The sequence below is a fragment of the Raphanus sativus genome, chromosome 9, assembly GCF_000801105.2.
Source record: "Raphanus sativus cultivar WK10039 chromosome 9, ASM80110v3, whole genome shotgun sequence".
Classification (NCBI taxonomy): Eukaryota; Viridiplantae; Streptophyta; class Magnoliopsida; order Brassicales; family Brassicaceae; genus Raphanus; species Raphanus sativus.
In genome coordinates this window covers 33,018,613-33,041,891 of record NC_079519.1, presented here as the reverse complement: position 1 = coordinate 33,041,891, position 23,279 = coordinate 33,018,613, and the positions used below count along the sequence as shown (strand labels likewise).

General features: G+C 33.4%; 3 protein-coding genes across 3 annotated transcripts; 1 reads left to right on the top strand and 2 right to left on the bottom strand.

The window, feature by feature from the left end:
- Nucleotides 1-8,045: 8,045 nt before the first annotated feature.
- Nucleotides 8,046-12,335, bottom strand: LOC108826984 (uncharacterized). Its single transcript, XM_056994469.1, has one exon. It carries the CDS (start codon nt 12,151-12,153, stop codon nt 11,572-11,574), a length of 582 nt encoding a protein of 193 aa, XP_056850449.1. The 5' UTR covers nt 12,154-12,335; the 3' UTR covers nt 8,046-11,571.
- A 4,272-nt stretch (nt 12,336-16,607) lies between these two features.
- LOC108828670 (putative clathrin assembly protein At2g01600) lies at nt 16,608-20,131 on the top strand. Its single transcript, XM_018602419.2, has 15 exons — nt 16,608-16,870; nt 16,956-17,025; nt 17,127-17,224; nt 17,585-17,723; nt 17,803-17,930; nt 18,022-18,114; nt 18,202-18,252; nt 18,379-18,444; nt 18,522-18,587; nt 18,670-18,750; nt 18,845-18,925; nt 19,016-19,201; nt 19,276-19,354; nt 19,423-19,538; nt 19,637-20,131. Exons 1-15 carry the CDS (start codon nt 16,781-16,783, stop codon nt 20,024-20,026), a joined length of 1,734 nt encoding a protein of 577 aa, XP_018457921.1. The 5' UTR covers nt 16,608-16,780; the 3' UTR covers nt 20,027-20,131.
- Nucleotides 20,132-21,787: 1,656 nt separating this feature from the next.
- LOC108824334 (pectinesterase inhibitor 10) lies at nt 21,788-22,771 on the bottom strand. Its single transcript, XM_018597748.2, has one exon. It carries the CDS (start codon nt 22,715-22,717, stop codon nt 22,091-22,093), a length of 627 nt encoding a protein of 208 aa, XP_018453250.1. The 5' UTR covers nt 22,718-22,771; the 3' UTR covers nt 21,788-22,090.
- Between the last annotated feature and the right edge of the window lie 508 nt (nt 22,772-23,279).

Genomic DNA, 23,279 nt, shown 5'->3' with positions numbered 1-23,279 from the left:
AACTTGATGACTCCCTCACTATGGAGATGGAAACAGCGCCCCCTTGGATACCCCGAATCCCGACCTGTCAAATCGATGCTTCATGGATCGCTAATGGCAGCGTCAGTGGCTTAGGGTGGAGTTTTAAGGATCACATGGGCTCTGAATTCTTTGGATTGCGAGCGTGTAGTAGGACCCTACTCTGGACAGCTTCATGTATGAGGAACATGAGGATAACCACGATGAGGTTCGAAACAGATTGTACGGACCTAGTAGATATGGTCACAAACCCGGAAGATTGGCCTGCTTTTGTGAGAGAGACCGACTTATTCCGGAGCATCCAGGAAGGTTTTGAGGATGTGAGAGTTTTTCATATTCTACGGGATCGGAATGGACGTGCAGATGCTTTAGCTAAGGAGGCAAGAAATAGAAGCTATACATTTACCCACATAGATCAGACCCGGTCAGACGGAGGGGATCCTCGGAGAACTGATTCGTCTAACCACCACTTGATCTAATGAAGATGGGCTGCCGACAAAAAAAAAAAAAGATAAGCAACTATATATTTTGGGAGGACAAATTGATTTTTTTTTCTTTCTGTCTGCCATATTATTAAGGGAGAATTGGAAAAAAGAGACATTTTAAATTTTTCTTTGTCACTTTAAGACTTTTCATACTTTTGGCAATTTTAGACATATTTTACCCTTCGTTCATGAGAAAAATAGTAAACTTAAATAAAAAATGTATAAAAATATAAAAACTATTAGAAACATAAGTATGACAATTTATATGTTTAATTTTTTTTAAAAAAAAATAGGAATCATATTTTATTTTAGTTTCTAACCCAGGTTAGAATACACATTATGGTGATCTATTTCATCTAGAAATCGAAATATAAGTTTTATACATCGCTATATCTTGGGTACAAAACGTTATGTAGGCTTCCTTGTCATATATATCTTAGGTACATTTTGTGACGTTTCAATCTAGCAAGATCTCTTCACTCCACCTATGGTTATATAACGATAAATAGCCACAACTCTATAATATACCTAACGTATTTTTTGTGAAATTAAGGTCATGTACCTTTTACCTTATATGACGCCATAGATAGAATAGGTTTTCCACGTACTGTACTGTGTTATGGCTTAGGTATGATACGTTTTCTAGGCAAATCCGAAAAATATGGAAACTGCCATATTCAATTATAGATATTTCCTAAATCTATCCCTAAATATTTTAGAGAATATTTTCTTCACAATATTCTCTTCCTCCCACGATTCTTTCATCGACCAATCTTCTATTCTTCTTCCTCCCTATTCCATTCTCTTCTCTTCTCGCTTCTCTCCATCATAACAACATGGTTCTAATATATGAAGGAATTCTCTCATTAGTACCGAGTTCAGTTATGAGATGGTAAATCACTGAAGGAATTCTCTCATTATTATCTGCAGTGATCGACATCATAAACAAGACAGGATCGTCCATTGAGGAAGTCATGGACCACAGGCTCGCTTGGTCTGCTCAGTAACAGCAAAAGAATGGGGAAGACATGCGTTTGTGCTCCAACAAAGCACAAAGGTTCATTCTGTTGCAGGCTACATCGTTCTTGAGCAACCAGTCAAAGTGCAGCTACTACACAACTTGATCTCCCAAAGCCCATGCGACGGTGATGACTAGTTTATAATATACGCACAATCTCTTGCGTTGTTGTTCGCATACACTAATGCTAAGTATTGTATTCACATGTAGTATGTTAATGCTCTGAGAGAAAATAAAAGTATCAAAACTTTTTAATTCATATTCTTAGTACAAAAAAGCTAGAGAAGTGTAAGTGAAGATTCACTCTGTTGACATGCAGAAACTAATGGCAAATGCCATTCATACATATATTATAAAGCCTTTGATCAAACTGCAATATCTTCACATGCCTCTTCTTAATCTTTAAGAACCGCCGAAAACCTGAATCAGGAAAAACAAAACCATAAATACAAAAGAAATGCATCATTATCCTTTCAAGAAATAAGATATAAACAAAATACTGACCGATGCTAGGACATCTGTGGAGAGACCAGGTTTGCTCTGAGACAACTCATTTTTTATTGCTGTCTTCTGCCTGAACTGACGAACCACTCTAGGTTGGAAGACATGTGCTGGTCCAGCGTTGCTGCGGTGCTGCCTGATTCTTCCTGAATCTTTTGCTTCTGCCAAACATCAAAAACAGAGAACAATACATAACCGAACATCAAGTTAGAGTAGAGAGAAAAACAATACAGTTCCTTCAAAGAGTCAGCATGCGAGCATTAGCATGGATTAAGAGTTTAAAAAAGGAACACAAAGCTATAACTTAGAATGTTAGAAAATGTGAGCACTTTCTTCATTCGTTCATCAATCTTGGTCATGGCACGAGGCTTTTCTACTTTAGATAAATAAAAGTCCTCTCTTTTAGCAGCAGGCATAACCATATTCAGTTTCTGTTCCCGTATTGCACTTTTGTATGCTGTAGTAAAGAGACTCTTTGTAGATTAGAGATCAATATCCCCAAACATACCTACAATCAAAGAAAAAAAATTGTACTGAGATCACAAACAAAGAAAGAACATAACTACAAATCAGTTTTACAAAATCTAGGGTTAAGAGAATCAATAGAAGAAATTGCATACCCAGTGTGAAGAAACGTGAGATTCAGATGAAATTGATGGAAGAACACGTCGATTTCGTAATGAACCGAACCGTTCGACGAAACTCGTTGGGGAAGAACACTTTGATTTCGTTGTTTCGTGTGTGAGAACGAAGAGGAGGATGACAAAAATGAGGTTAGAAACGAAAGGTCCGACGAGCCAAGGATTTTCTCAACGAACACTAAATTGCCATGGATGAAATGAAGAAGAGCTTTGGCGGCGAAGACGTAAAAGAAAATTTAGGGTGAAGAAAAGTCGATATCCATTAACCATTTTCTTTTTCTTTTTCCTTTTTAAATTAATCTAATACTAAATCAGTTATGAAAATTATAACTTATTATTATAATTCATATTAGCTTGTTATTCTAAGGGTATTATTGTATTCAAAAGAATTAAAATCCTATTTTCCTAAAAAATCTGATAAAAATCCTATCAAAACAAATCTAAGTTGTGGAAGCACCGTGGCCTAGTGGTCAAGGTTTAAAGGCTTCTACACCCAAGTCTGGGGTTCGAATCCCAGGCGACGCAATTTCGATCAGGAGGTCTGGGTTTCAATTCCTGGAGAAGGCGAATTATGCAGAATATTGGAGATAAGTCTTACAAGGGATCTTCAGCATGGTCCAAGGAATACCGTCAAGAATGGATCTCATAGGGCGGCTCAGGGTGATGCAGTCAGACATGAATTCTCAAAAGGCAGGTAGAATGGTCAGCTGTAATATCGTCTATGTAATATTTCTAGTTGTTCCTAATAGCATAATAAACCCGACAGAAAAAAAAAGACAAATCGTCTAAGGAATACCGTCAAGAATGGATCTCATAGGGCGGCTCAGGGTGATGCAGTCAGACATGAATTCTCAAAAGGCAGGTAGAATGGTCAGCTGTAATATCGTCTATGTAATATTTCTAGTTGTTCCTAATAGCATAATAAACCCGACAGAAAAAAAAAAAGACAAATCTAAGTTTAAAGTATCTCTTTTTACTAATTTTCTCTATTATTAACCAAGATATAAATAAAACAGAAGACAAAAGCGCGTGTTGCCTACGAAGAAGAGATAGTCGCGTCAGTAAAAGATAACTATAGACAGTCTGGAAATCGCGTACGTGTCGTCTAAGCATGAAAGTGAGCACCTTTATATAATCACCATCTATCCGGAAGGTGAACAGCACGCTCTGCCTCCATGTCATGTGCCACTTCCACTTATTACTAGTACATACTTTAATCATAAATTGCAGAAATATATTAGAAAAAGGAAGAAAAACTACACCACTTAAAAGTAACACAACACAATAGGAAAGTATCATACAATGATGTTAAAAGTATCACTAATTAACACAATTTTTAGATTTGTTATAAAAAATGCTTTTTTTAATAAACCACTTTTTTCTGTCAACCATTTTCAAAAAGGCTTAAAAATAATAGTTAGTTTTCAACCAAAAAAAATAATAGTTAAAGGAGACGAGTCAGTGATTCAAAAAAAAAAGAGCCGAGTCATTTTAATTGGTCATTACTATTGTGCATGTCAAAATGTAAGTTTCAGACGTATTGCGATATAGATGAGTTAACATTATTAAAATGAAATATTGATTTCATTGATACGAGTCATTTTACTTGGTCATTAGACTCGTTACTATTGTGCATGTCAAGATGTAAGTTTTAGACGTATTGCGATATAGTAGAGTTAACATGATTAAAATGAAACATTGATTTCATTAGTATTGTCTTAAAATGGTTTGAGATCATTTTGAGAAACTTTGTTTTTAAAATGGCTGGTTTTACGCTTCAGAGTTGCTTTTTATAATTTGTGAACCAAGTTTATTTAGAGAAAGGAAATGATATAGATTGTTTTAGTAAGAACAACAAATATTATACATTTAATAGAATACATATAGAAAAATCCAACACTACAAATTAAAAAAAAAAATTGTAACTGATTATTTTGCCAGTTCATGGAATCTATGCAGAAATCTGCAACAAACTATGCCCATGTGAACTTCACATTCACATCTCGAAATGTCGTTTCCCGATATATATACACTACTATAAGTATATATACGTCATAAATCTATAATACATAAATATGTAGTTTTTTGGTTGGGTTAGAGAAAAAATATTTTACTTTCAGTTACTCTTTTTCACCATCACATAAAAATATGTTTTTATATTTCTGGCTTAAATGTTAACTTCTTACTCTCTTATCTAAAGTTGAAGTTAAATCTACGGTAAAAATCAGTATAGTAAATGTTTACTTTTCAATCTGATTTATTATGATATTATAATTATGAAAAATTATATTGATAATTCGACAATCGATAATATTACTATTTTATGAAGATTTATGTCTAACTTCATCATCTGAACCGTCCTATAAAGATCCATTCTTCATTAAATTTACTTGTATCATGTTGAAATATCTTGTAAACCTTTTTTCGTTATGTTTAAAAAATCATTTCTCTCTGAGACTTGTAATCTGAAAAAAAGTTGCATAACAAATGCTTATTTATCCAGTTTAATATTTTTTTTCTTCTCTGTTACTTCATATGTTTTTCATCTTATTAAAGTCTTTCCAGTCACATATAATCGAAGATAAAAACACAAGCCAACAACGGCGGAGACATTGTAATTGTATAATGTTCAGGTTACAAGGGTATACGTGTGCACGGTAATAATTAAAAAAAAAAGTGAAGAAGCGGTTGGCCAAAAGGGGACACAGTACTGTAAGTTAATAAGTTTGAGATATACTGCGTCAAAGCGAGTCAAATAATATACTTATATATATAATATTGAAATAAGTAACAAGAGGAAGAGAACTGAGAAGGAAGAACAAATTTGCTTTCGTTGGCTCCAGGTGCAAGACGCATGAAGTCCACGTGAATAAAAGGGGCTCGTTTATGTTTTTATCCATGTTAACTGAAATCGAATTTTCCTACAAAAACTAATCACTGGTCTCAACTCAACAAAACCCATTTTATTACATCATCCTCAATAGTATTCCACGCAGCGAAAGTAAAAAACAAAAGCGGGTATGATTGAATTAAAGACAGGTTTTGCCGACATACAGACATGTAGAAGATCGCGACATGGGAAATCTATTTGACAAGACTCAGGAATCTTTTATCCCAAAATTTTTCCTATCTTCTTGAGTAATTTCTAGTTTTCTACTGATATAGTTTTCTTAATTAACTTGATTTATTAATTTAATGGATTGAGAATTGATTAAGAACATATGAAAAACATATAATAATAAAGAGCAACAAATAGCACAACGAAAATGATTAGAAGATGATAGTAGATCTGATAATTTCTTTTCAAAGGTCTTCGACAACTATAGAGTATTTTATGAATTTTCTTGACTTTATTCTAGATTAGAATTATATATATTATCTAATATAGAATCCAAAGTACTGATTCACCCGTGAAAATAAAAAAAAACTGAAATTGCTAACTTCCAACGATCGAAAAAATCATTGCCATACAACAAAGAGAACACATCTTCCATTTCAGATTGACATTTTTTTCATGGTAGTTTACATGGTTTAAACGGTAGTTCAAAATTATTTTAAATCGATACCAAATATATTGTATCAAAATATAAAATTTAGCAGCTTCATCTGTCTATGAACTTGATATTTTATCATGAAATCAATATGTATTGACTTTAACGAATCTGATAGTTTTCCTGGATTCTAAATTCTTCTATCTGAACACTATTTAAAGAATAACCAAGCGATATTCTAATCAAAAGTTGACAAATATCTTGTCGAACTGACATCGCAATAACATTTTTCTACCACAGAGATAGAAGATGTTAGAGTGAACAGCTAGAAAACTGTCTCACACTGATACCGAGATCAGAATTCACTAACAATGTAAAGAGTTCCAGTCGGTAAATGCAAAATTACGTACCGAATGGTGATGCTCTAGACATGCCGTAGGTGATGTTTGAAAAGAACGCATAACAAGAATATCCATATTACGATGGGCACTCACCACCACCAGAACCATATTCTATGCAATGTTCTTCGTGAAAATAGAAAGTCACTATATATGAATAGTTGGATAAAACAAGAACCGTGATAAATTTCATCACCAAAATCATCGTGTAAATTCTGAATGATAAAAATATAATTGGAATGACTTTTACAGCCTAAATCAGAACCATATATTAAGTCACGAAGAGGAGAAGACGACCGCATTCAAAGTCGCCATTAGCTGCTCCAATTCAAAGCCTCATCCATAAAGCTTTCTTACGGGTATATATATGGTTTACTATTAGCATGTTTCGATATTTTTTTGAGATTTCCATAATCTATTAAAAATACAAATTTACAACATATTTTTACTTCCTCTCAAGGAATTACTGTTTGGTAGAGTTTTTATTCTCTGTTTCATGTTAAAAAAACCTAAATTGTTTTCCATTTGACACGTAAAGAGATGAACCCATCTTAAGTTAAACCGAATCTTTTTGCCCACAAAAATGCGATAAACTTATTTGGTTATTATCGAGTACATGTGGATATCATGTGAAAATGTTCATGTGGGGTAATTGGTGTACATGTGGATAACAATACTAAGATGTACACATTAATAGTATGGAATATGCGTTCATGTGGGATTTTGATGTATGTGTTGAACAAATGCAAATGCGAGTAACAGATGTCATATTTAAATATAAAAGTGTTGGTAAGAAACGTTGGTGAATGCATTACATAACTATAACAAAAATATTTATTACAACTCTGTCCAAAAATAAAAGTTCTCGGTGAGGAAGTTTCATCGTCACAGAGAAGAGAAAATTCAAAAATAAACTTAGTTTAATGTTAGAAATTCAAAAGAAAAGAAAAATCATAAAACCAAAAAAAATCTCTAACCAGCCCAACTAGTATAACATGTTGTTTTAGTTAAATGCATATCCCTAATTTTGCATTTAGGGGATAATTTGGTCTTCAACCACAGAAAACTATTTGGGTAACACAACATACTCTAGAATATAATAAAAACATATAAACTGCCTATTTGTGTTAATAACTCAAAATTCATTATGCAGAAAAGCGATATGATTTGATAACTAGCTCCTTCTTTTGTTAATGTATTTTAAAATTAAAAGAAATCCAATCATTTGAATTTGCCAGATATATAAAATAATCATGATTCCAATCCATCAACTTGCATCAGATAATATTGTTTTTGCTAGTCATATTTCATACTAGAAACGTGGATTTTACAAGTCATGTCATGACAGCCTGATGCAATGAGGCGTTAGTTATCGCGACATTTACACGTTGTCACTTGTCGTATTGGGAAATGCAGGGGTAAGGGAAATTATGTCGTTCAGTTTCAACCAGACAACCACCAGTATACACCAAAGGGTTCCTAAGAACCTAAGGGCATCTTTATCAGTAGGACCTTTAAAAGTCCTTAGGTAAATTTTTTCTTTTTTTTTTTAATTTTGTTTTTTCCAAAAAAAAAAAAAATTAAAATAGACCAATTGCACCGCGAATAGGGTTAAGGACAGCAGTAGGACGTTTCTTATTTAGGGACAAATTGGTTCAGTAATCTAGAAAAGTTGGTGGGTCCCACACCAAAAACACAAGGACCACCTTAAGGACTTGGCGATGTTCATGCTCTAAGAGGTAGGGAGTGACTCTCGCGCCACTCACCGTTACCGTGTTCGAACCGGAAGTATTCGCGTGATGAAGCAACAGCTGATTTTCTGGAAATAGTTTTAGGCCATGGTTTGAACTCTTCTTAGATATTTCGTTAATACCAGACCTGCGACTTCGATTTACCAAACCCGAAGTGAGTCAGTTTTTAATTTTTCAGTGAACCGAAGTTTTTTAAATAATTCCAAAATAAACTCAATTACATTCAATTCGGGTTGGTATCAGTTAATTTCGTTTTTTAACAACTATCTTTATTGATTAATACTCCATCCATTTCTAAATAAGTGTCAGTTTTATATTTTTCACAAATATTAAAAAATGACGGAAATATATGTAAGTTATTATTAATTACATTTCTCTAATCAACAATATTTGAGATAAATAAAATTATTTATAAAATAAATGCAGTTTGCAAATAATTTTTAGCTGAAAGTAATAATAATTTGCATTGAAATTACAAAGTAGAATTTTTTGTATAACAAAAAGGGCAAATCTCTAAAATAGCATTTTTTAAGTTTTTGACACAAAAATAGCACTCAAAAATAAAATGACCAAAATAACACTTTTTGTTTTGAAAATTTTAATATTTATTTTTTTATTTTTAAATATTTGAACACATTACTAAAATCCCACCCCTTTACTCTAAACCCTAAGTCGTAAATTAGTTAACCCAAGAGTTATAAATACATATTTACCCTTCAATAAAACTTATTTTGGTCATTTTCCTTCTTGTGATGCTATTTTTGTGACAAAAACTTACTTTGGTGCTATTTTGTCTTTTTCTCAATAAAAAATGTTATAAATGACATTTATTATAAAATAGATGGAGTATAAAGTAACAATACAAATGACATTTATTATAAAATAGATGGAGTATAAAGTAACAATACATAAACTTAGGGCATCTCCAACCCAACTCCATATTTTCCTCCAAAATAGAGTAAAAGTGATTTTGGAATAATAAGTGCTCCAACCCAACTCCATATTCTACTCCATAATGAAATTTACTCCATAAATGGAGTAATCTATTTTTTGTTTGTTCATTACTCCATTATGAAAAGAAAAATAGAGTAGGGTTAGAGTATTTTTACTCCATATTCACTTTTACTCTATTTTGGAGGAAAATATGGAGTTTTATATTGGAGATGTTCTTACAAACAATTGAAACACAAAATACAAAATTACACAAAACAACACAAAGAAAGCATTACGTGAGGATGCTTTTTCCGAAGAGACTCTTTACTTCTTGTCAGAGCTTTAACCAGAATATTAATCACGCATGCTTGTTCTCGGTCTCTTGCGAATGTCGTATTTGGCTAGCATCCATAAGATGAAACTCCAAACTTTACATTGTAACCTAATTTCTATCAACACCAATTTTTTGTTGTTGTATAACATTAGTCAACTCACAACTTGGATCTAAATATACCATTCCATAAAGAATCCAATATATTGATTCTTTAGAGATGAATATAAGTTGGAGTTGTCAATTTGCAACGATTATACGAATATCTCTATACAACAAAAGAAGCACATCTCCATTTCTGAACCATTGTCTCCTCCATCACAGTTTCCATGGTTTCTTCATTGATTCAGGATTGCTCATAATCCTATACCACATATATTGTATCCAATTACGAGCATTACCATATTTTTTCTTCAGTACTGCAAATATTCTTTTGACCATTAAACTTGCCACATCAAATTCCATTGACCAAATGAACCAACAGCCGTCAATTCTTCATATATTTTTCCGACGGATTATCCTCCATTAGTAGAAGGAAAATAAAATTCAGATAGCGTCTCACAATCTTCATAAGACTCCGTTGTGTTTGGCCATCTGTATTGAAACAGCTCGTGCCGCAAAACGTATCCATCGGAATCATCATTATGAAAACTAACAATGTTACTAAAAACCTTGTTAGACTCCATCGGTGGTTAGGAACATATGATAATGATGAATTACAATGAGGATGTCATACCTAAGTTAATTTCAGCTTTTAATTTCAAAAACGAAATTAACCAAAATTCATTTTTTTTAACAATTCAATAAAATTGATTAAATGACATATTTTGGTTAAATTCAGTTATCTTAATTCGGTTTAATTGAGTATTGGTTAGTATTGGTTTATTTTTGGTATAAACCAATTTAGTTTTGGTATAATTTATTTTATTTATATTTAAAAAAAATCAGGTTAACTGTTCATTTTGTTCAAACCAAACCGGTAACCTGATTGATTTTCAAATCTTGTGGACTAAAACAAAAATCATGATTGAACATAAACCGAAAACCAAAATTTTCGTTTGGTACGATAGGTTCGGTTGTAAACCGCGGGGCTAACTTATTTATAAATCTAGTTTAGGAGTGTACACATATGTACTTTAAATCTAGTTTTGCTGGTCTTCTTTGTTGGAGTTTTCCTACAGATCCATCGAGTTTGGTTCAAGAAGTTTATAAGCCGATTGTAATCATGCTAATGATTAAATGAAATATTTGAAAATTTCGTCTCATTTGCAATATATATGGACTGTTTTTGGGTGGTTTCTCGATTTCCATTGTATGCCCTTCAACCTATTGTCATCAATAGCTTCACTACTGCTTTATTCTTGCTGATAAGTTTGTATGCTCTTACAGTCTCTAGTTTCGAATTCAGTTCTTACGGAATGAGCAGAACATGAGCTGGTTTCATTGCTGGAGGTTTTGTGGTTTTGCTAAATACAGAGAGAGATCTACCTGAGATTCTCATAGTTCACATCTTTGTAACCATCTTTTCAACCGAAGGATGTATATTTGCTTTACGTTATTTAAATAGTATACATATTTTTATGAAGATACTGATAGCAGATTCAAAAAACAAGAACTGTTATACTCTAAAAGCTTTCTTTAGAAAGAAATAATCAAGTAGATAGAAAGCAAATAGCTCATGAAATATTTATTATGTGGACCAAAAGTAAAAGGGAAGAGGGAAACTGTGAGTCGTCACCAAAAGATTAAAAACTGATTAATGTCATAGAGAGAGTTTGAAGGAGGCTGCTCAAAGAGGCAGCTAACTGTTACAATAAAACTTCTCTAAGAGAGATATTTATACTACTATCACACTTGCTTTTAAATCTAGATACATGTATTTTCTTATACATTGTATTGAGCTTCAGTTTAATGGATACCAAGATACATGTGTATATTACTACTAATTTCACAACTAAATGTTACTTTACAAGTGTTAGAGTTCTTAATATATAAAAAGACTAATCATTTTCTGAAAGAGTAAAACACAGTGAAGATATAAACACTGAGAGCAGAAGAGACCAAGACCACAAGTGCCAACACAGTATGAATCGCCAATGAGCTACCACAAGAGAGCAGCCCAAGACGGAGCTGAATAACTTCAACCATTGACAACAGAAGGAACACACACCCCAATATGGATCCACCAGCTGCACCAACCACACCGAGGCGAAGCAGATCACAATCGATATCTGCTTTAAACACCTCGTCTGTTTCCTTGCTGTTCAACAAGTTGATGGTTACCTTCAGCCCTTGAGCCACGAGGGATGAGAAGAGGAAGAATGCAAATGAGATGACTTCGAAGACAACTAGGTCTCGTTCCACGTCTATTCCCGCGTTGCACTCAGCTCTGTCCGTGAGAGTGAGGTCACGCGGTTGGTCGAAAGAGATTCCAACAAAGACTGCAACCGTGAAGAGAGAATTTGCGTTGACTATCCCGTCGAGAGCAGAAATATGAACGCTTGTCGTTGTTGATGCGGCTGAGGTGTTGCTAATACTGTTGTTGCTGTTGTGGTTGCTGCTGGTCTCTATGTCGGAATCTGCCATTTTCTAATGGTGGTGGTGGATTTAATTAAGTAGCTTCTTCTTTTAAGATGGGATCATAATATTCTGTTGTGTTATGGTATGATTTGAACATGTTGTTTAAGAGTGGGTGGGGGTTTGGTATAGAATGTTTAGCTTTGGGAAAACGATAGTTGTAACGTTTAATGAATACTGTAACTATTTTCAAGTCATTACGGAAGTGAACGATAGTTGAACACACCTTACTCCTGTTGGCATGAAAGTAAAGGCTTCTTCTAGTGCACAACTTTGTAGCAGATCTACACGCTAACCATACTTTTCACTCTTTCTTTATGCCGGTGGTAAAGTACGTGTTAGGACTAAACGCCGCTTATGGACTAAACGCGACTTCTATTGTGGTGATTTTATTTTAAAGAGTGGGTTTTGATAGGGACGAAAATTTAAAGGTGGGTGCAGCTTAGTTTAAGTTTGTTCCTCCGGTTAATTAGTTTATTTTCTCAAAATCTCGTTCTTGCTATTTCTTGAATACTGATAATCACAAAACTCTAATACCACAATCTGATGATTGATGTTGCAGGGAAACCAGTCTCGATGATTACAGTTCAATGGATTCTTCTCGCTGCTTATAGCTTGTGGACTTAACAAACTTCTCTTTCGCCTCCCTTACATGAAGACGTATTAATGTGATTGTACAATAACACCTTTATACACACATTGTAGCCATGACCAGAGTTTTAGAATTTCACTTTCTACCATTTTTGATTATTTTTTTCTTTTTTTTGTATGATATATGGATCACATGATATATTTTTGACTGGTAAGTCAATTTCTACTAATTATTTTACCAATCTACATGCCCGACCTAATATGATACTGTGCCTAAAAAGAAATCATTCTTATTTGTAATCTATATTTGAAAACTCACATAGTAATGCATATTGCAAAAAAAAAATTTGAAGCCTAAAGTCTTTGTTTGCTAGGCTCTAGGTCAGTTGCATACCTTGCTAATCTAAGTTAGAAAAATATTTGCATAAACAATACTATATCTTTGATCCAAAAAAAAAACAATACTATATCTTCCAAGAAGAAACGTTTATAAGTATAAATATATAGCAGCTATACTTCAAATATAAAAAACAAGTTTTTTTACTAAAAAAGATATATACATGCATGGGTGAATTCAGAAAATAACTTATTGTAGGAAAATATATATATATATATATATATATATATATAATGATAAATTATCAGATAAATCACTAAAATTATTTATTAATTAATATTAATAATTAAACATAAAATATGATTAAACCTAGAATTATGGATAGCATGACAAATAAACAAATTCACTTCTCAAATAATAGTGTATATATATATACAAAATATTAAAATATTAAATATAATTTAAAATATTAATGAAACATTAGTTATTAATTTATATCTTTTTGCAACACTTTTTTGTTTGAAATACTAAATTTATATTTTATTACAAAAAATTGAGACAAACAAAGAGAAGCAACGGTGGATGAGGAAGGACGAATCTGGTAATGCTGGCCGGAACATGAACTCAACCACCACGATGAGGTAAGCCGAAGAAAAAGAAGTTGGAGGTCGCGCTTCAGATAAGAGGCATGGTGTTCGGTGGTCACGGCACGAAACAAACCGCGATGTTAAATGCTTAAAAAGTCCATGGAGTTCATCGGTGTCTTATTGACCGAGTGACCGAAGGCGAGCCAGCGGTTGATACAAAGGCCGCTAGTTTCTTGATTTAAAATATCGACCGGTTTATTCTGGTTTGATCCGATCTAATCTGTTCAAACCAGCACGAATATTAGATCTTTGTAACTAAATTTAGACCTAAAATTCTAGTTTAAATTCATTTTTTCTCAAGACCTTGTATAACATTTTTGAAAACTTAAACCTTTTCATCATTTAAGAAAGTAATTGATCTTATATCGTATTTATTTTGCTCGTTAATATAATTAACTTTAAACCTTACATGGATTAAAGTTTCTTATAGAGATTAGTGAGTTCATGGATTAGATAGATTAGAGGTGAGTAGATGGATATTTAGGATGCTTCTTGCTTGATTAACATTGTTCTTGTTAGTTTTTTTACTGCTAGATTAGCTTTGATCAAGTTCTTAAGTAATCTCATAATCAGAAAGTGTTCGATGAAATGATTGAAACAACGTAATATTGTCTTACATGTCTAGCCAATGAGAATCGATGTTACAGATGTTAAATGGTTAATATACTTGTAATTTATGCATGTTTGAACGTTTTAGGCCAATATGAGTTGATTTTTCAACGCATGATTAACATAGGGATTGTTGTCACGGGAGTAAATTAATCTAGTTGAATGACGTTTAGACCTATATACTTGCTACAAAAATATTAAAAGCACTATATTTATAATATTATAATACATTAAATACAATTTATTCAATTAAATTAAAGTATCTTTAAGTACTATAATTATTAAATTCTTACATCTTTATTTTTTTTAAAATTGAGTCACATAAAAGAGAAAGCAGTTTTCAAAATGTTAAATTATTATTTTAAATAATATCATAAAAATATAATTTAAGTAAAAATAAGTAAAAACTAAGTAAAATATAAATATTATTTTAGAAAAATCTTATCTATTAAAAGAGAAGTCATGACTTTTTTCAATTTTTTCATGGATGTCTCTTAGAAAGTTCAATAAATATATTTTTATTAATTTAATATTATCCTAACAATAATTATCTGTCCAAACCAAAATATGTCATGTAACAACCTTCCAAATTTAATTTATAAATTCAACTATCTTCAAATTTTAGATTGAAGTACAATTTTTTTTTTTGAAATGATTGATTGTATTTTTAAGTCATCTAACTAAAGAGTTGTAAACAAAGTGAACCACAAAAACTTATAAAATTTAAAAATAATTGTTTGTAAATGTTTATAAATGTAGTTATAATTATATAAATGTATATTTGTAAGGATTTTTAAATCATATAAAATTATATCACTTTCTATTATATATTAAAAAAGAAAGAAAATATTTAAGAGATTTTTGGTTACATGTAGTTCATAACTGAAATCTTTAAAATTGTTACAATTTCAATAGTTGATGATTTTAGATTTCTATTTATTTTTATCAGTGCTAAAATAAAATCCCAAAATGGAAAGTGATTCTACAATCAATTATTTGCTATTTTGGATATTAATAAATCTAAAAATAAAATTTATTATTTTTAATCATATCCAAATCTTTTTTTTTGACAAATATTAAAAATACACATAAAAGAACAATTAAAATTTTGTGAAATTTAAAATAATCAAACAAATAAAAAAACATAAGTAAGATAAATCAGCAAATCCGATGTTAGAGATATAAAAACCTCTGATCCTCATATTGGAGTTACAAATAAAAAAAATACTTTCTTCTTTTTTTCTGTGAAAATTAGAGTATTTGCACTTTTCACGAATCAAAATAAAATAAAAGTTAATTCTACAATTAATTACCTGAACCAATTATAGTATCGATTTCATGTAAAAACAATCTTTTAATGACTTAAATTTGTGTTGTTGAATTATCTTAAATCTCACAGCTCTTCTATAAATATATGTGAAATTTTTGATTACCAAACTATGAAGTTAAAAGTTAAATTTTAATAATTATAATTATCATTGAATAATTATAATATTGTAAACAAAATACATATTTCTTCATATAATATTATTCTCTACGAAATCACGTATAAGTACCTAATTTACTCTTAATTGAGTTACTCTCAGTTACTCAAAAATTTACTGATCACACTCCTAACTGGATAATGAATCACCATCCAACTAGTAAACAAAACCTTGGCTAATTCAGTAATTGTCAGCTAGTACACGAGCTTTGTGATCAATAAAATTCAAGTGTTAAGAGCCACCAATGTAAGGATGTCAGTATCCAGATAGCCTTGTATTGACAAGTGTATGGGTGGGGCGGATGTTAGTTAGGTGGCCAACATTTCTCAATCTCCCATCTGTAATCTACACCGTATTTCTTTAGCGTTTTTCTTTTTTAATTTCATCAAAATCATCTGTTGAAGCTTATATGTGTGTATTATTTATAGTAATATATCAATAGACACACATGCCTTTGTGACTGTATATTAAAAAAGGTGCCACAATAGATTACAATCCAGAGGAGCAGATTCTTTTCTTTATAATTAGTTATAGGTCATTAGTACTGTCAAAATTTTCAAAGAATATATATCATTACCAATTATGCCTTGCGTGAGCTTTCATTATGAATCCTACTATTGAATTCATAAAAATTCATCATGATGTAAATATAGAAATGTTATAAAATTGTACAGATAATAAAAGTTAAATAAATCAAAAGAGAATCAATACTTTCTTAATCTTGGTAAGAAAAAACTCAATAATTAGCATTTTTCAAATAATATGACTCTCTTTTTATTTTTGGTAATGAATTTATTGACATTTTAAAAAAACGGAAAGAGTTCCTTTTTGTTTGTTCACTTACGCTCTCTCTCTCTCTTTGGCGGAGGTTTTATCGGGGGAAGAAGAAGAAGATAGGAGATTTCGACACGTAATCGACGGGGGGAGAGAGAGAGATCTGAAAGAGTCTTCTACTACGACTGATTCCGATGGGAACGCTGCAGACATGGCGCAAAGCATATGGAGCCCTAAAAGACACCACCAAAGTCGGCCTTGTCCGCGTCAACAGCGATTACGCCGTACGCACGCGATTTTTTCTCAAATCTTCTCTGATAGAATCGATTTTTTTTTAAAAAAAAAATTCAATGTAATTATTATTAATAGGAATTAGATGTGGCCATAGTCAAAGCCACGAATCACGTCGAGTGTCCGCCCAAAGATCGTCATCTCAGAAGTGAGTCTCGTTTTTCATTTTTTTTTTCTCTCGAGAGTCCTCTCTTATTAGATCTAAATATAATTGTTTTGCTCTTTTTTTTGAAAATGATTTTGAATCAGAAATATTTGCGGCAACAGGAGTGACACGTGCCCGAGCAGATGTTGCCTATTGCATCCACGCCCTTTCCCGCCGCTTGCATAAAACCAGAAACTGGACGGTACTCTCACTTACTATTTCTAGTAGTGGGCATAGTTTGATGAAACATCCGTTAATCCTCAAAAAAATTAATGATATATATATAGATTATTCGGCTCCAAATTGATTTTAAAGATATATATATGTATATTGGTTATTTAGTAATTGTTTCAATTCTCATAAAATCTCAACACAGGCTCTGCTCTCTCTTGTCTTAAAACTATGATATGATTTGCTGTATTTTCGAATTAATATGATTCTTATTGTGTGTTGTAGCATGAGCTACTCTCCTCGTTCATTCTGTTTGCATAGACAGTTTTTGAAATTTTTTATTGCTTTTTATGTGTATTCTCTCTTCTTGTTGTTGTTGTTGATTCAACAGGTTGCACTTAAGACGCTAATTGTGATTCACCGCCTTCTAAGGGAAGGCGACCCAACATTCAGAGAGGAGCTCCTCAATTTTTCCCAGAGAGGTCGTATTCTTCAGATTTCTAATTTCAAGGATGATTCTGGCCCTATCGGTGAGTTTGTTAGTCCTCGATTCAGTATTTGTTTGTAATCAAAAGAGGTAATTGGACATCATTCTGTTTTGTCTAACAGCTTGGGATTGTTCAGCGTGGGTACGTACTTATGCATTGTTTCTTGAGGAACGGCTTGAATGCTTCAGGGTTTTAAGATATGATACTGAGGCTGAACTTCTTACTAAGGGTACCCCAGGGCAGGATAAGGTATCTAATGTTCTCCTTTTTATTACGTCTTTGAGTTTGAAACCTCTTTTCCTTTTTTTTTTGTTTCTGATGGTTTAGAGACTTTGCACAGGGGTACAGTAGAACCAGGGATTTAGATGGTGAACAACTCTTGCTTCAGTTGCCTTCTTTGCAGCAGCTTCTCTATCGCCTCATCGGTTGCAAGGTAGTTTTTTTTTTTGTTTTGTTTGTTTGTTGCTGCATTTAACTGATCAATGAACTGTCTTTGCCCTTTTAACTTTTTTTTTTTCAGCCAGAAGGCGCTGCTAACCACAATCATGTTATACAATATGCACTTGCTCTGGTACGTTATAATGAATTAATGATCCTGGTCATAAGACTTAAAAAATTTCGACCAGTGGGGATTGTTATTGCTATTTTGCTCTGCAAAGCTCGAAAATTTCTCACCTTCTTTGTGATGGAATGGTAGGTGTTGAAGGAGAGTTTTAAAATCTATTGTGCTATCAATGATGGAATCATCAACCTCATTGACAAGGTAGGTCTAGTTTGTAAATTGCCATCATACTTATCATGTCTTCCTTTCTCCCTACTCAGTCTTTTTTTTTATTGCAGTTCTTTGAAATGCCTAAACATGAAGCCATCACTTCCCTTGAAATATACAAGCGTGCTGGTCAGCAGGTGATGTCTGTTGGGACTTTCTTAGCCTTTCACTTGTCTAGGTTACTTTCTTGTCTAACGAGATATAATCTGAAATTTCCAGGCTCGTAGCCTTTCTGAGTTCTATGAAGCTTGTAAAGGACTGGAACTCGCTAGGAATTTTCAGTTTCCTGTTTTAAGAGAGGTACCAGCTGAGCCTTTTTTCTAAATCAAAAATTGATAATTATTGTATGTACCCTGTTACTCAATGCAGTGTGTCGTTTTTATGTTTTCTCCAGCCCCCACAATCTTTTCTGACAACAATGGAAGAGTATATTAAAGAAGCACCACGTGCTGTTGATGCCCCAGCTGAACCACTGGTATATATATATTCATATTTTTCCTCATATTAACGATCCAGGAATCTTGGCCTTTTTTAGCCTCTTGCTAATGAAGCTGTCTACATCCAGCTTCTAACTTATAGGCCAGATGATGGACTCGAAGATACGGAACCATCTCATGAAGAACGTGAGCTTGTGTTGCCTTCAGATAATGATGTGGTTCTTGCATCTGAAGAGACAGAACATTCTCCTCCGCCTCCTCCGACTTTAGCTACCACTCAGTCACAGAACATCATTGATACAGATGATTTACTGGTGAATATTCTATTATTTTTTTGCTTTATGAGTGTTGCTATTCTGAACTCTCTTTTGTTCAATTTTCCACGCAGGGTCTGAATACTGCCGTACCTGATGCATCAGCGATCGAAGACCAAAATGCACTTGCTTTAGCCATAATCTCAAATGATGGTAAGCTTCTTGTGATGTCAACCTTTTACTTTGGATGACTCTTTTATGTTCTTTGTCTCTGTTTCCAGGAAACTCTTCAACGCCTCGTTCTTTCCAAGCAAACGATTACGACCCTACAGGATGGGAGCTTGCGCTGGTAACAACACCGAGCAACGATATCTCTGCAGCCACCGATAGGCAATTGGTAAAAAGCATTATTCTCTTTCGTTTTGTGCAGAACGCAACAAAATAAAATTTTGTAAGGCTAACCTTTCAAAAAAAAAAATCACTAATTGTATATAGGCTGGTGGGTTAGACACGCTTACACTGAACAGTCTATACGATGATGGAGCCTACATAGCCTCTCAACGCCCTGTCTACGGTGCACCAGCTCCCAACCCATTTGAAGTTCACGATCCTTTTGCAACGTCCAATGGGATTCCACCACCTCCGCAACCAGCTGTGAACAACCCCTTTGGTGTTTACCAGCCAACTTATGGGCAGCAGCAGCAGCAGCATCAACTACAGCTAGCATTAGCACCAACCCCCCGAGCCAATAACAGTAGTAATCCATTTGGTAATTTTGGGGAATTCCCGGTTAACCCGGTTTATCAGCAGCCAAATACAAGCGGGTTTGGGGATTTTGCGGTTAACCAGCATAATAATCCGTTCCACAGCACTGGTCTCATCTGATTATATTTTCAAATTTGTATTTCATTGGTTTTTTTGGTGGAGTGGAGAGAGAGTGTGTAAATTGGTTTTATTTGTGAGTAATATAATCCACATGATTTTGTTTTATCTCTGTTCTCATTGTTCTTACTGCATAGTCTGCATGTAGAAAAATCATATCAGGGATATACAGTATATCCATAGATGAGTAAATCTCTTTATGTTCTCGTTCTTCTCATCCTTTCTCTCTAAACCCTCCATCTTCTATCTAAAAGCTTCTTTGCCTTTCACGTAGAACTTCGAAATGTATATTTTGGTATTATAATCATGCTTAGGCGTGCTGCCCAAAAATAATTATTTTTGGAGAAAATATATTTCAAGTAGGCCAATAGTCATAAATATGTATTGAGAAAACTAATTTTAAAAGTATGTACCGTCAAATATATACTCTGAAAAGTACGAATAATCCAAGCAAGTATGCATAAAAAGACTTCCAAATTCCAAGCATAGATCGTTTCTCATTACCAGTAACATCCTTTCATATGTAGTGTTATGAAAGGAACAAAACCTGTGTGAACAAATACCGGCATGTAGTGAACAAAACCTGTGTGAATTTGGGATAGTGATCTCGTGAACAAAAGAGAAGACGTTTTTTTTTTGTTTGGAAGGACTCGTGAGTGGGTCCCGTTGACAAACAAACAAAAATATGAAATGGGTCTGAAAATATCGATTTTTTGTCTCGTGGATATGCCCTACTCATTTCACGGGTCGAGAAAAGAAGCAAAAACACATCAAAACTCATAACCACTTCAGAATGACTGTGAGCCTTTTCTGGTCGACATAGGACTGTGATCTATATCTGCTATGATACGTGTACAGTATGGTATATTTTATAAAAAAAGTTGAGCTATTTTCTGGTCGACATATGACTGTGATCTATATCTGCTATAATACGTGTACGGTATCGGTATGGTATATTTTATAAAAAAATTGAGCTACGTTTGCTTGTTAAATATTGTACATAAATTAGTTTTAGAAACTTGAACACATTTAAAGCAATAAAAACATATAGTAACGTTAAGTGTAGTTATTTTAAGGATGGCTAGGTGAGTGAGCAAAAGACATGATGGAAATAAACTAAAATGGGAGAGCAGTAAAAAAGAATTTTGCATTTAATCTCTGTAATCATCGGATATTTTACTCAACAAATTTCTAAACATTAAAAAGTTAATGGATACAAGTGCACCCATATTGAAGAGAATGCATGATAGCACTCTACTAAAGAAAGGTGATTTAACCTCAATTGGTCTTTTACACTATAGTTAAGCCTTACATTATTATGGTCTTTTGAGAATGGTGTAAAGTGGTGTGACACCAAATTTTAGCTTTACATGATTATATCTCTCTCTGCCTCGCTAGAGCATTGAACAGAGAGGCTCCACTTACACTTTTCCAAACTGGTCGAATTACAAGATGAAAGTTAGAACATCAACACTGGTTGAGTTATTCAGTGAATTATCAGAAAATAAAGAAAGGGTAAAAGAAATGAGAAATGAGTTTATTTTTTAAGAGATTCAAATTCATATTTGAGAAGTTCTGCTTACAAGTGTCATTTTCTCATTAATCTATATATTTAGTGATTAAAATTCAAAGTAAAGACATTCTAGTGAATCTCTCACCAATACTTTGCTCTTAGTCTTAGCTATATTTTATTTTGAAATTGTGTGAGTAAATTCTTGCTACTATTTTGACCTAACAAAACATAGAAAATCTGGCAATTTAACATATATCTAAACCCACGTTAAACTCATATAATACGAGTCATACAAAAACAAAATCCCAAAATTAATACAACGATTCATCAAATCATAAGCATATCGACAGAGATCAGTCAAAGCAATGAAACGTGAAATCCGTACTACTACCTTTTCCGAAGCCTGCACTAAGCTTTCATTTTTTTTCACACACCACTACATTTCAAATTAAAACCCATAACATATTTGAAAAATCAAAAGAAACCTTAAACAAAGCAAAAATTTATCAAAAAAAAACTAAAATTAAAAGTTAAAAACTCTTAATAATCTCATCTCATGGAGCTCCAGTGTTGCCATAAGTGTTAACAAGCGCAAGAGCATTACTAGTAAACCTTTTCAGTGTGTTCACTCGATCATAAACGGTCGTCTTGATACCTCCTGCTTCATCCATTTCTTCATATCCGTCCGTACACGTATCCTCATACGTCAATGCTGCACTCATCCACGTCTGCACGTCATTCACCTGCGAACTAAACGTCTCGTCCGATGACGACGCAGCCGCCGCAACGCCGCCTCCACGGCTCAAGCTGCGTAGTGTTCGGAGAGAGTCTCTAATGGAACCAACTGCTTCATCCAAGTACGAAACGCAGTCTTGGACTTGGGCGGCGGAGCGTGAGAGCATGGAGAGAAAAGCCAACGTGGATTTGGCTTTTGAGAGGGACACTCCGGTTGCGATCTTTGCTAGCCTCGCCGGACTGTCTTGGACGACGGGGGCGTAGCCGGCGAGAGAGTTGAAGCAGAGGTCTTGATATAGAGTAGCGTTGCAGCTTGTTCGGATGAAATCTAGATCGTTGGTTGTTGCGTTTAGTCGTGGAGGGGAATGAACGGCTGAGATTGATCGGGAAATGAAGAAAAATCTGGCGAACAGAAGAAACGTCGCCGTATAACTCTGGCTTACCATTTTCACAGTTTTTTGTTGTCGAGTTTGGTGCTCCAGTAACGATTATAGTTGAGTGGTTGGCAGTTTATGTAGGCTTTAGGGATATAGTTGATTTAACATTATTAACCTTGCTTGCTCTATGTATTTACTAGATTACCACCAGTAGCATACAAAAAAGTGAAACAAATTCAATCAACCGAGATTTACTTAACAAACTTACAATTTACTTAACAAACTGGGGGGCGGGGGACAAGTGCATCCACACCTTCCCTCACCAGATCTGCTCCAGCTACTATAATCATTTCGTATGTCTTGAATTCTCGAGTTATATATGTTTTAGACCAATATCCTAAAGGAGCTGACAGTATACATGGTTCTGTTTTTTTTTTATAATTCCAAATCAATACATTAGCACAAAACTGGCTAATTTATTGGGCTCTAATAATAAAGAAGTTGTATGCTAGACGGTATCATGAGTAACCTCGCATTTTCTTATTGTTAGTTTTGCTTCTTTTTAAAAAAGTATAGAATTTCTAATATATATTTCATAAGAAAATTTGAAGACTATAGTATATTATAAGTA